The 14,495-nt window shown below is 46.4% G+C and overlaps 1 protein-coding gene across 6 annotated transcripts in view; it reads left to right on the forward strand.

Annotated features, from left to right (window-relative positions):
* The window catches only part of Tjp2 (tight junction protein 2), a 95,407-nt gene that overhangs the window by 40,333 nt on the left and 40,579 nt on the right, over window positions 1-14,495 (forward strand). For 4 of the 6 annotated variants that reach the window (XM_057777939.1, XM_057777942.1, XM_057777938.1 and 1 more), the window contains exon 2: window positions 14,105-14,158. In XM_057777939.1, the coding sequence (XP_057633922.1) occupies window positions 14,114-14,158 (45 nt within the window). In that variant the 5' untranslated portion in view covers window positions 14,105-14,113. Of the gene's footprint in view, window positions 1-8,030; window positions 8,146-14,104; window positions 14,159-14,495 lie in introns of those variants that run through there. The other 2 variants (XM_057777937.1, XM_057777941.1) reach the window with 1 other exon arrangement.

Raw genomic sequence — 14,495 nt, forward strand, 5'->3', positions numbered from 1 at the left:
ATTATCTGCTTGTGTGTGTGTGTGTGTGTGTGATTAAAGTGGGATATTTGCTGATTTGGATCCAGACTGTCACCAGTCTCTATTATGGGGCTTCACCCTAAATAATCATGGGACTCTGGGTCTGAAGGCCGGGAACTTGTCACCAGTAGAATTTTTAGGCCGTGGTGGACATTTGGAAAAGAGACAGGCCCTGTGGCCTATTGACCTGGGTTCAGTCCCTTCCATCTTTTAATTACACAACTGCCACCAAGTCCCTTGTGTGTGTGCATGCTTGTGTGTGTGTTTGGGGAAGAGTGTGTATGAGCATACGCCAGAAGACCGCTCTGACGGAGTATGACTCATGAGGAGCTTTCTACCTTGTTTCTTCAGCCCCGGTCTCACCTGGAGCTCGTTGAGTAGGCTAGATTGCCTGGTCTCCACTTTCCTGGTCCTGGGTTACACACCATGCCACCACACCTGACTTTCTTATATGGGTTCTGAGGATGGCACTCGGGTCTCGTCGTTTACAGGGCAAGCGCTTTACTGACTGAGCACAGGCTCCTGGATTCAGTCTCCTTTCTGCACAACCCATTGGATACCCTGAATCCAGTCCATGCCCTGTCTAATGAGTGTCTCACAACAACCCTAGAGAGGGGGGTTGGATGACACCAGAACAGGCAAAGGAACGGTGAGCACCTGACTCAGGGCACACCAGGGCCTGGGGTGAGACCCTGCTTTCCAGTTATGCAGTCTAGGAGACATAGTTGTTTTGCTTCAAGGCAGAGTCTCACATAGTTAAGACTGGCCTCAGATTTGCTGTGTAGCTGAGGCTGGCCTTGAACTCCTGATCTCTGACTCTAGTTCCCAAGCCCTAGAATTACAGGCGTGCACAACCACACCTTGTGATTTCTTGTTGAATAAAAGCCATTTTTGTGATATAATTAATTCACCTGATAATCCAAATTACACAGTCAACAGCTTCTATTACGTTCACAGTTGTATAGCCATCACACACACACACACACACACACGCCCATTAATAGTCACTCTTTAGGCAGCAGCTGCTCTTGACTTCTTATGCAAATGGAATCATATGGTTCATCCTTTTGCATGCTCTACTTATTATTGAAAGTTCCTTGCCTGGTGGTGGTGGTGCACACCTTTAATTCCAGCACTCGGGAGGCAGAGGCAGGCAGATCTCTGTGAGTTCGAGGCCAGCCTGATCTATAAGAGCTAGTTCCAGGACAGGCTCCAAAGCTACAAAGAAACCCCGTCTCGAAAAAAACTTAGAAAGAAAGAAAGAAAAGAAAAAGAAAAAAAGAAAGTTCCTTTGCGTTGTAGCATGCAGACATGTCCTTCCTTCCTATACCCAGGGAGCAGTATGTGATAAGAGTATAATACTTGTGTGTCTGGCCATCAGTTGTGCGCATTTGGGTAGTGTCCACTGGTTTGTTTCTAGATATATAATGCTTTTAGGAGCATCATTTCTATATGCGCGCAATCAGTTCTTTTGTGTTCCTGGTCAGTCGTAGTGCTCTTACGAGAAGAATCAGGCAGACCATCCTAGCCCGGTTGTAGCTGCCACACAGCTGTGCAGTGCTGTGTGTGATGGGGTTGTTATGGAGGTCACGTCATTTGCAGTGGGCACCGAGCAAACTTTGCCCAGGCGCCATCTCATCCAGTCTCAGCTGTGCAAGGGTCAGGCTCTTGAGCCTCACCTGAAAGTGGAGCACCCGTGCCACTGTGTGTCGGCTCTGGGTCCGGTCACAGCCTAAAGACGGAGCAGCCAGGTGCGTGCGATCCCTGCAGAGCGCACAGCACTGTCGTGTGCGGGTGCCAAGTTTACAGGTGTCTGAAGGAGAAGTCTTGGCTGGAAGTCTGGGGGTGGTTTGTTTGCTTTTGATGTTGTTTAACTTTTGGGGGACAGAGTCTCATGTGACCCAGCTGACCTCAAACTTAACACACATCCCAGCCACATCTTGGATTTCTGATCCTCTTGCCTTAGCTGCCCAGGTGTTGAGAGTATAAGCCTGAACCATCATGGATGGCTTTTAGAAGTCTGTTTTGGAATCTAAGTTAATAGTTCTTTCTCCATGTATCTAATTTTATTTGTGTATGTGTCTGTGCGTGTGCACTCAGTGACCAAAAGAGGGCATTGGTTGCCCTGTAGCTGAAGTTGCTGGAGATTGTGAACCCTCCAGGAGGATTCTGGGAACTGAACTTGGCTCTTTTGAAGAAACAGAAGCACTCTTAACTGCCAAGCCCCTAGCCTTTTAAAAAAGTGTGCTTATGTTAATACTTAGTAATTGGGATCCAGTGTGTCCTCAAACCTTCTGTCATCTTGTCCTAATTCTTTATTACTTAAATGTACCCCAAAATATTTACCTGAGGTAAATATACGTTTGGGTTAAAAACAAAAAGTTCAGCTGGGAGGTGGTGGTGTATGCCTTTCATCCCAGCTCTTGGGAGGAAGAGGCAGGCAGATCTCTGGGCCAGCCTAGTTTACATAGTAAGTTTCAGGACAGCTAGTGCTACACAGAGAAACCCTGTTTCAAAACAAACAAAAGCCAAAAATACAAAAACCAAAAATTTCATAACTGGTATGTCTTAGCAGTTGGTTAGAAATGCCCATTCACGCTAGGAACCCATCAGAAACCCCTCTCTAACATTAATAGAAACAGGGCTTGCTGTCTTCTTCAGACTGGCTTTGAAGACTTTGCCCCACTTGGCCAGCTGCCATCTTCCATGTGTCCCTTTTTATACATACTCTCTGCTCCTCTATGAAAACATGGAGTTGGTCCTTTGGCCACACATGCAGTTCTCCAAGAAGGATGTTCCTGTGGACATGGAGGGAGTGGGCATTGTTCGGAGAGTGACACCCTACAGAGGTCACCATGATTGGAAGAGTCTATGGAGTCACCCACTCTGCCCTTGACGTTGTAAACAAACCAAGTTAAGGGCAAGATTCTGACCAAGAACATTATGATGCAGACTAAGCATAGGGAGCACTCAGAATTGCAATAGCTTCTAGAAATGGGTGAAGGAAAATGACAAGAGGAAGAAGGAAGGAACGAGAAGGTGCCTGCAGCAGCAGCTGCCTCACCCCAAGCCCTAAGAAGCACATCCTGAGATCCAGTGGGAAGGCGCCCGAGGGGGGGAAGCCATGTTCCCTGTGAACTGCTGTCTAAGAGATACAGAAGACAAGAGTTATATACTGTGCCTGTGGTTTCCTTATTAAACGGAACTGGTTTGTTCTTCCCCTTCAGGCCCCCCCCCCCAAAAAACCCTCATGGTAGGATGAAAAGTAGTTGAAGATTTTATCTTGTGTGTGTGTGTTCAAAATTGTATCTTGTCAGCAGAGGTTTTGTTTTCGAGACAGTCTCATTTTATAGGCCAGAGCCCTCAGAGGTCTCGCTGCTGCCCCAACCTCCTGAGTCCTGGTATGATGGTCTGTGAGGTGCCGTGCCCTGCATGTGAGCAGGGCCTTAGCAGTACTTGTCACGGAGACTGGTGTCCTTGGGTTTAACCCAAGTGTCCCTGTTAGAGGACGGCGGACCTGTTGACAAGCCTCCCCTCCTGGGATTGCAGTTGCCTTCCTGATGATTCAGCATGAAAATGCCATAGGATGCTTCATGCACAAAGCTATGGCCACTGCCACTTAATGGATGCTTCAGGCTGACTGCCCTGAGCTTTTGTTTCCTCCTACCTTATATTCCTCTCTCCACCCAGCCATATCACCCCTGTCTCCATCTCCCTAGTGCCGGGATTAAAGGTGTGTGATGCCAAGTGCTGGGATCGATCACCTTTGTGTGAGCTCTGTTTTTCTTTTAGACACATTCAATCTTAATGTAGACCAGGGAGGCCTTGAACTCAAAGAGATCCTCCTGCCTCTGCCTCCTGAGTCCTGGCATTAAAGGTGTGTGCCACTATTGCCTGACCTCTGTGGCTAGCTAGTTGACTAGTTCTATGCTCTGATCCTCAGATTTAAACAAAACATCTGAAGACATTCGTTTCCTTTAAGCCCCTGCAACAGCCTGTTTATGGCAGTTCTCCAGTTGTTCCTATCCCGGGCAGTCCTAGATGCTTGTGTTATTGTTATACCCAAGGTTCCACAGTCTTCCTTTATGCTGTCTATCCAGCGTTTTGGGGCCTTCCTCTTTGCTTTTTCCCGTGCACTCCTCCAAGCAGTGCTGTCTTCGGGTATCTGCTGTCATTCATTCTCATAACAAGGTCTGAAGTATCTCAAGCACCCTTGCTGTATCCTGTAGTTTACCTCCTTCTGTAGATGGAGATGCTGTTTCTTAATGTCCTCGTTGCACAGCCTGTGTTAGTGAGTGTGACGCCTAGACTCCTCCTGAGACATGCCATCTCAAACACATTCAGCCGCTGTCTGAGGAGCGTTTCATTGTCAGGTTTTGGAGTTATAAAGAAAGCAGCTCAAGACAAGTGTCTCATATACTTGTAATTTTGTCTTTGTTATGTCTCTTGCTGACCAAACCTTTCCTGGTGCCTGGAATGTAGCCCTCACTGTTCTATCCGCCTCCTGACGTTTGATCCCTCCTTCGAACTGAGTTTCCTCCCAGGTAGACAAAGTTGACTGTTTGTTTGAGGTTCTGATTCTTGACACTCCCCTCAAAGAAAAGGTGTACCATGAAAAGCCTTCGGCCTCAGCTTTCCTGACTATGAAAGGGGTACAGGTGCAGCTAACCCACGGGGCATGGCATTTGTTGAGAGTCTGTGTAAAAGCCCTCAGGTGTGGTGCTTTGCTCAGTACTGGTGCCCGCCTTCCCTCCCAGCCTTTGTAACCTCCTCATGGCCTGTTCCCATGGGTAGATACATATTCTCGAGGCTCCCAAGCAGTGGACTAATTTCAGCATGCTATTTGGAGAACATGTTATTAAACAGTGTGCTCCCCAGCATCTAGAACACACCCTCACAGGTTCATGCTCCTGGACCAGAACGTGCTGTTCCCTCCACGTAGAATGCTTTTCTGCTGGACTGGTTTGTCCTCCTTCAGCCAGGAGCTCCTGTAAACTTGGTACCTCCTGTGCTTAGTGCCTGCCTCCCTCCGCTCCAGCTCCCTCCCATAACACGCAGCCTGCTTGTTGTCAGAGGTTTCTGTCCCACCTGGTCCCCAAAGCCGTTCAGTCCCAAAGAAACACACAGAGGCCTGCATTAATTATAAATGGGTTGGCCTATTAGCTCAGGATTCTTATTAATCAACTCTTACATCTTACATTAACCCACTCTGAAAGGCCATTGGCTGGAGGAGTTTCCCCCATCACCTGCTTCCCTGTTCACTTATGTACCTGCTCTTGCGCGGTCTACCTCCCATAGCCAATCACGGAGCTGATTCTCTACCTCAGAGTCTTTGTACCCGCCTGCTGGTTTTTCTGTGGACAGCTATTCAGACCTCCTTATGATTAATTCTTCCCACTTATATATCTTTAGCATTCATGATATTTGGTGGCCATGCATATGATCCCAGCTTGAGGGGAAAGAAGCAGACACAGGAACATAGTTCAAAACCAGCCTGGGCTACATATTCAATCCTGACTCAAAATAAAATACAGATGCCCGTAAAGAGCGAGAGAGAGAGTTGTATTGCTTCCTCTGCTAAAGCCTTCCTTCCCTCTGCGGGAAGAACATTTGGTGCATATCCCTCAGTGTTCTGGCAGGCTCTGCCATCTGGCTGGTACTGGGAGAGTGTATGCTGAATGAATGAGCATTGTGTTTTTCTCGTTTTTTTTTTTTTTTTGCACTTACACTGGGTTAGAATAATTTGCTCACACTTCCCACTGCCCCACTGACTGGGACTGCCTTAGGGGAATGACTTAAGAGTTGTTTATCTAGCGGTGTACAGCCTCTGTGTAGCAAGTGTTTCTTGACTATAAATGTGGACATTAGGAATCTATGGAAGGTGCTTCTGATACTCAGGATCTTTGCCTGGAGGCGACCTTCCTGCCAGTGTCCTTCTGGTGTCACCAGTGGAAGGGCCAGTGGGAGCAGGCTGTGGCTGTTCTGATGTTTCCAAAGCTGCTCTCTGCAGATCTCCCTGGCTTCGGGGGTCTTGCTTCATTTGTGACTGCTGCTAGCCCTCGGGGGGTGGGAAAGGGCACAGCACATCCAATGCTTACGGATTGTACTCAGGTTTATGACTTTAAAGCCTACCTCTTGCCAGGGCGGTGGTGGCGCATGCCTTTAATCCCAGCACTCAGGAGGCAGAGGCAGGCGGATCTCTGGGAGTTCGAGGCCAGCCTGGTCTACAAGAGCTAGTTCCGGGACGGGCACTAAAGCTACAGAGAAACCCTGTCTCGGGGGGAAAAAAAAGCCTACCTCTTGGAGCCTGGAGAGATGGCTCAGCTAATAAGAGCACTGGCTGCTCTTCCATAGGACCTGGCTTCAGTTCCCAGCACCCACACAGTAGTTGACAAAGGTCTGTAGCTCTGGTTCTTATGCTCTTGTCTAGCCTTCACAGGCATGCCCAGGCATACATTTGGTGCCCAGATATGGATGTAGATGAAACATTCTACTACACATCAAAAATAATATAAATAAATCTTTAAAAAGATAAAAATAAAAAGACAAAACTAAACTCTTAAACTAACTTTTTGGCATTCAAATCATCTCCTGTATTGTAACCATAATGTCCAAATTTAGATCTGTCTCAGTGTCAAACAACCCATGTGGCACATTCTTCTCTTGCAAACAGCTCAGCCTGTTGACAAGACCCTCAGTGGTGACAGCACACTTCTGAAAATCTGCCTCGGGTTGCAAGCCTGGGTACCCTTATGTTCAGAATCCAAAACTACACAAAGAAGCAAGGACAGAGAGCTCTTTGTCGTCTCTTTATCTGAGTTTATGGTAAGTCTGGAAGAAGAGAGGAAAGAAAGAACTTTGCTGAGCAAGGTCTCTTTCCCCGAGGCAGTGCCGACCTGTACCAGCTGCCCTTGTGTGCAAGAAAGTACGCCATTTCTCTGGGTGCCTCTCTGTCAGTTAACACTAGCAGGCCGGTTTAGCTGTTCATTTCCTGCTGGTTTACATGTCTTGGATGGAGAGTGTCTGTGACAAGTTACTTCTCTCTTCCTTTCCATAGCCCTGCTCTTCTCTGCAGCCATTCCTGGGCCCCCTGACTCCAGGAGACCCTTACACACTGAAACACGGAGACTCTCAAGTCCTTTTGTATGAAGTGGGACAGTGCTCATGGGCTGGGTAGAACTTCATGCGCCTCTGGCCATCTCTAGGTTCCTCATGACACCTAATGTGACAGAATGCTACTTAAGTAGTTAGATTATTTAGGGAATAATTGCCAAAAAAAAAAAAGGCTGTATATGTTTAGCACAGACAAATTTGTTTTGTCTTGTTTTGCTTTTTTTAGTGTGTGTGTGTGCTGAGACAGTATCTCACCATAGAGTACAAACTAACCTTGAAGTACCCGTTCCCACTGTCTCAGCCTCCCTCCCCAGAGCCAGAAGGCAGGTTGTTTTTTGTTTACTTTTGTGTGTGTGTGTCTTAAAATTTTAAAGATTACTTATATTTTTATTCATGTGTATGTCTGTCTGTGAGTGTATACACGTATGCTATGTGTATGCAGGAGCTCATGGAGGCCCTGGGTTCCCTGGACTAGAGTTTATAGGCAGTCGTGATCTACTTTGTATGAGTTTCTGGAAATCAGACTCAGGTCTCTTAACCACTGAGCCATCTCTCTAGCTCCTAAAACTATTTTTGGCTCTCCCTCCTTCATCCGTGAGTATGAAAGGCTAGCACTACTTAACAAGATACAAGTAACCCCCAATGATTTGCCGTGGCCGGAAGAAGTACGTACCCTGTGCCGTCCTCCTTGTGTGGGAGAGAGGCAGGAAGAGAAAGCGGCTGAAGTGGTCTGAGTCCAGACTGCTTTCTTTGTGCCCCACAAGTCGTGCTTTCCAAAGCGCTTGGCATCCCTGCTGTATGGATGTGTCACTGTGAGATGACAACAGGATTTGCTGGGAATGTGGGCCACTATTGTATCCGCCTTACGTAACCACGTGGAGTGGTGGGAATGGGTGAGCGGCCTGGGAGGTAGGCAGTGACCAGCCCTGACTCTGCGGAGCCATGAAGGCTGCCCAGGTATTCCAGAGGATGTGGATCCAGGCGGTTAAAAAGTTGGAGAGATGGAAAGGCCATGTGAGTCCTTGGGCTTGCGCCCTTCTTTCCCATGCTTTCTCTGCCGGAGGGGAGGGGGGCAAGCCCCTTCTTCACACAGTGGCACAGTGACTCCTTTATCCTCGGATTTATTTGTGTCTTGGCAGCTTTCAGGAACAAGTTGTGAGATTGCATGCAGAATGTGGCCTGCAGTCAGTGGTAGAATTTTAAATACTTGTCTTATTTTGAGCAGACCTAGGTGAAACTGATAGGCGCTCACTGGATTTGTGAGGCAGACTGCTGATTCCCATGTGTTGGCAATCTCCGTGAGCTTGGCTTCTTGGGGACAGATTAACATACTGCTTTGTGTGTGTTTCGAGAATTTTGTGTTTGGGATCAAGTATTTAACCTTCTTGTCCTGTAGAAGCCTACATCCCGATGGCTGGGCATTCCAGGTTTCTGACAATAGTTTTAGTACCCAGGGCACTGTAACATGGGTATTTGCTGTGGTTTGGACTGTCACTTAGTGTGTACTTAAAGCAGCTTGGGGTGAAGTTTTGTTCTTAGTGGTCTCTCTCACTGAGAAGCAGCAATGTGGACCCGAAGCTTAAAAGTTGGCTGTTCAGGGTTATTACAGGCCATCAAGACTGAGTCATCTGCCCGTGGCTGGTTGCGAATGTTTCCTTTGGTGTGTTTTGGGAGGTGGAGTGCACACGTGTGTAAAAGGGGCTTATATGTGGAGTCCAGGGGTCAGTTTCGGGCGTCGTTCTTCAGGAAGGTGCTGGTTTTTGAGACAAGGTCTCATTGAGCCTGGCGCTTGCTAAGTCTGCGAGACTGGCTGGCCATCGGGTCCCCTCCTGTCGTCACCTCCCCAGTGCTGGGATCATTGGGTGATTTTTGCCTCCGTTCTAGGGACTGAACTCGGGTCCTCCTGCTACTGCAGCAAGCACTTTTACCAACCGAACTATCTTCCCAGCCTTAAAGGCTAGTTATCTGTTTGATCAAGATTTTCCCGAGCTCTATAAAAGGCCTAAAAATAACAGATTAGATAACTCTTTCTTTAAATAGTCTCATTCTTTAAATAACCTATACACAGTGCTTCTTACTGCAATAGGCCACGCACTCCTAAGTATCCATGGAATGGCTTTGAGGAATGACTTGTTCTAATCTGGAGGATGCTACCGTTTGTGTTCCTTATATGGAAAGTAAAGTAATCAGAGACACTCATGGAGACCACGTGGAAGCTGCTGGTGGCTGAAATCTCATCCCCGAGGTTGAAAAGGTGCCCTGGGCCCATAGGTGGAGCCCTGATCTCCGAGGAGATTGGAGTTGCAGGTCCTTCTGTGACTTTACCTGCTCAGGATTCTATGCCACCTTCATTTTCCTAATAAAGTCATTTTTTGACCTTTAAGAAAAGGAAAGCAAGGTGCTGAGGAGTCTGGAGCACCTGGGCTCTCCCACACAGTGCCCGTCTCCATCCGTACCCATCACATTTGCCGTTTCTTTTGACCTTGTACCCCCCCCCCCACTGCTGACACTGCCCCCCACCCCCCGCGGATGTCGCCATGCTCTCCTTTTTCCTTGCAAAATTGAAACTGGACTAAAACTTCCGGAACTAGTTACTGCCTTGCATGTTAGGTCCTCAGCCAGAAGTTAAGCGCTTCTTGATGGCTTCCTTGCCTCCCTGCTCTGATCTCACAAAACAATTGGTGCCTACAAACTGCTTAAACATTGAAAGCCTGGTACTTAACAGATACCACGAGTTCATCACGTTTCCCCTTCCCCACCAAGGTGCAGAACTCAGCTCTCCTTGTGTCTCACCTCTGCCTCCTTCCCAGGCTACTTCATCTTCAGAGTTATGTGCTTCGTTCCTTTGCTTTTCCTTTGCACTTTTACCATATATGACTTACATACACGTGCACCTGGACCACTAACAAAAGATGAGTCTTGTTAGCATTTTAAATAAGCTACTATCTGTTGGTGTGTGTGTGTGCTCATGAAGGCCAAGGGATAACTTGGTGTAGTCTGTTTTCTCCTTCACCCTTTATGTCGGTTCAGGGATTGTGGCTCAGTGAGAGAATCTGCCGATGATAACCCCAGAATCCATGAACAGTGGCTATATTAGTTACTGATAGTCCCTAGAACCTATGAACAGTGACTGTATTAGTTACTGATAGTCCCTAGAACCTGTGAACAGTGACTGTATTAGTTACTGGTAGTCCCTAGAACCTGTGAACAGTGACTATATTAGTTACTGATAGTCCCTAGAACCTGTGAACAGTGACTGTATTAGTTACCTTTCTGCTGCTGTGATAAATACCACAAGGAGGGCAGCTTGTAGAAGAAAGAGTTTATTTGTGCTTATGGTTCCAGAGGGACAAGAGTCCATCGTGTCGGCTAAGGGGCAGGCATGGCAGCTGGAGGAGCTGGCTGCGAGCTCACTTCTTGACTCTCAAGCACAAAGCAGAGACTGACCAGAAATGGCACTAATCTGAAATGATGAGAGTCTTCAAACTTTCAAAGTCTGCCTCCAGTGACGTACACCTCCTAGGCTTCCGCAAAGAGTGTCCAAATACCAGAACCTATGAGGACAGTTCTCTTCAGACCGCCAGAGAACAAACAAGAGAGCTGTTGCGTTTAATAGAAATTTCCTTTAAGAACACTTAGAAGTAATAAAAATTGTTGTAGCCATATTTATAGAACAGAGAATTGGTAGTGTATCTATCTTGTGGTTTATTGGAAAGAAAAAAAGCGACTGAATATTTTGTATGTATGGCATTGTGTTCTAGGAAACCATGGGACAAAGAGGGGTCAGATATCAAAATCTTACTTGAAAATCTTTCATCGTCATCATATTATATCATTATCATTATTATTGAGACAGAATCTCACTGTGCAGCCCTACCTGGCCTGGGGCTCACTGTTTGCACCAGGCTGGTCTTAAACTTCACCTGCCCTTGTCTCCCAGGTGCTGGGATTTCAGGTGTGCTCTACATGCACAGATTTTTTTTTAAAAAAAATTTAAGCATTTGGAAAGATATGTATAAATTAATATATTTATAGAGACCTTCCCTCCCGCCCACCCTCCTCCTTCCTTCCTCCTCTCCTCCCCTCTCCTCTCCTCTTCACAGGGTCTCACTCTGTAGATATGGCTGGACTGGAACTCACAGAGATCTGCCCGCCTCTGCCTCATGAGTGGTGTGATTAAAGGTATATGCCATCATGACTGGCTAATAGTCATTTATTAAAGTAGAAAAACTGGACTAGGGATGTAACTCAGTGGTGGAAAATCTGTCTCATGCATGTAAGACTCTGGCTTTGATCTCCAGCATGACAAAAGAAAAGAAGGATTCCCCTCCCCCAAGAAGCCCCAAACAAAAACAAAAACAGTAGTCATGGTAAACAAACAATTGGGAGTTCCATAATTTTTTTTCTTAATCCTTTCAGGATGCTTGTGTATTGTTTTGGATGGATTCATGGACTTTCTTCAGCACCCTGCTACCCCCACCAGCCCGCCCAGCCCTCCACCCATAACCAAGACTTTGTCTACCCTTCCTATACTTTTGTATCTTTTTGACCCTGGATATAATATGAATTGTAGTTTTCTAATCTTTGAGAATTCTGATCTCTTGGAGCCAGATGGCATTTGCCGTGGGAATGTCCCAGAATTGGGCACAGGAAGAGGGGGAGAGCAAGAGTCCCAAATGCCTCTCAGTCTGCGTAGTCAATAATCAGTTAAGTGACAACAGGCGGTGACTTCATGTTTCTTCAGTGCAAAAAGAACTGTGTTTTCCTGGCTCTGCAGAGGGAGTGTGTTATCTGGTCAAGTGTATCAGTTGGCATCGTCTTTAGCTCTGAGTGTCTCTCTCCCAATCTTAAGAGCTTGTGAACAGGGAGGAAATGCCACATTATCTGAATATTTTTTCAGTATCTCCTAGTTGCTCTAATTATCAGTGCAGTATTAGCTCCCTAAAGCTTCTTGCTCTTACTTGGCCTTCTGTGTGACAGACACCTCCTACCTTTCAGGCCTCGCGCTGTGTCCTGAGTTGGCCCTTTGTGTCTGCTTTATCTATAATGGTCGTCTTCAGCTGCGTCTTGTATGAGACACTAGTCCATCTTTTGTGTTGTCCTGAGTTGGCCCTTTGTGTCTGCTTTATCTATAATGGTCGTCTTCAGCTGCGTCTTGTATGAGACACTAGTCCATCTTGTGTGTTGTTTCAGTTCTTTTCATTTCTCAAAATCCTTTCAGATTTATTGGCTTGGTCCTTTTGATGTCTGTTGTTCATCAATAACTATCGTTTCAGTGAGGTGTTCTAATGTCTTAAAACATGAACTATGTTTTGTATACATTTTTGATTTGTTATTGATGTTTCTAATATAGCCATTGATTCCCTCAGTTTGTTTCTTGAAACTGTCACTTATTGTGTGTGTGTGTGTGTGTGTGTATGTGCGTGTACGCGTACACGTATGACTGTGTATGTGTGAGTACCTGTGAACTATGCACTCAGGTTTCTTACATATCCGGGAATTCTGTGATACCTTCATTTAAACATGTCCCTTGGAGAGAGGAACCCTGCATTTCCTCTATGGTGTCATTACCAGTGCCACTTCGGTGTGCTTGGGGAGGCTGTACAGTCGCCTTCCGTAGTAGAACTGCATTCCAGACCTGAATGCAGGCTCCTCAATAGGGATTCTCTGGAGTGGTAATTTCTAGCTACTCCACTGGCCTCATGAGCTGGACAAGAGGGTCCTTCTGTGGACGCACCATTTCCCTCCCCTGTATCCACTCTGGTCCACTATCCCCATGAACTGGACAAGAGGGTCCTTCTGTGGACGCACCATTTCCCTCCCCTGTATCCACTCTGGTCCACTATCCCCATGAACTGGACAAGAGGGGTTCTTCTGTTTAAGCATCATTTCCCTCTCCTGTATCCACTCTGGTCCACTGTCCCCATGAACTGGACAAGAGGGGTTCTTCTGTTTAAGCATCATTTCCCTCTCCTGTATCCACTCTGGTCCACTGTCCCCATGAACTGGACAAGAGGGTTCTTCTGTGGGCGCATCATTTCCCTCTCCTGTATCCACTCTGGTCTCCCACTCTTTTAGATCTTGTACTTTTCTCTGTGTGTCTTCTGTTTCAGTGCCCGCTGGGGCCAGCCTGTCTGTAGCTGTGTGCATTCTTGACACTTTTAGCCTTTTTAAAGGCAGCCCGCATTTAGCTGATCATTCATCTTAAAGTAACACTACCGTATTAAAGGTCTTCCTAGACCTCTGTTTGAATTGTGTTAGCAGAGGATGTTAGTCTGTTTTTCACGAAGTACTACTGAGAAGAAGCCAGAAGGTCCTGTAGTTTACTTAGTTTGACACATCCTGTTGATTACAGGGTCAAGGGTTTCTTTAGGTTTAAGATAGGGAAAAATTTGTTGAAAGATCATTTTTTTTTTTTTGACAGGCGAGAGAAATGGGAGAATGTTTTTTTTTAATTAAATTAAGATTTTATTATGTTTGTGTGAGAGAGAGAGAGTGTGTTCATGAGTCCATGCTCACTATGTACATGTATGAAGGTCAGAGGACGACTTTTAGGACTTGGCTGTCTTTTTTGCACTATCTGGGTCCTAGGGATTGAACCCGGATTGTGCTTGACAACAAGCACCTTTACTGCTGCTGGGCCATCCCCCAAATAAGTTAAAGAAGCTCCTAACAGTGGTGTTTCCTAACAATGGTTGTCAGAAGGCTCCAGCACTGTTCATTTCATTCCTTTTTTTCCAGTTTTAGGGCCTCTCACTATATCTTTCACGTAATGCCTTAGTATCAAGACTGTCATTTCCTAGAAGCTTTTATCCGGATATAAGCACTGTAACGTTGTGAGCAAACGCCTGCTCTTTTTCATGTATGGGAAGTGTGAGCTGGGTTTGCGTCGAAGAGTGCAGAGTTACAGTTTTATTTCTGGCATTGGGGTATTTGGTGTGTAATCAAGTTGACTTTGTTTGTTGCCACACAGGGCCCAGGCATGGAGGAGCTGATCTGGGAGCAGTACACTGTGACCCTGCAGAAGGTGAGTTCTGCACGTACCGTTCCATGCGTCCTCCTCTTGGCTTGCTGCTTCTCAGTTCATGGCTCTTACTTTTGCCCACACAGTTTGGTTGTTAATCTCGCTGAGGTGGGCAATGCATCATTGGAATTCGCTGGCAATAATGAACTTGCTGGCAGAAGTCACATGCTTTTGTGTTTTTGATTAGATTCTTTTTTACTGTGCAGCATTTTAGGGGATGTTTAGTCTGTACTCGTCTCTCCAGACAGAACAGACTGTAAAAGGGAGGAGGGAATGAAAGTAGCCCATGTTTGCTTGAGGATATAGAAGTAACATTTCCCAACACTCACAGCCCAAGTAC

Source organism: Chionomys nivalis, chromosome 8 (assembly GCF_950005125.1).
Source record: "Chionomys nivalis chromosome 8, mChiNiv1.1, whole genome shotgun sequence".
Lineage (NCBI taxonomy): Eukaryota > Metazoa > Chordata > Mammalia > Rodentia > Cricetidae > Chionomys > Chionomys nivalis.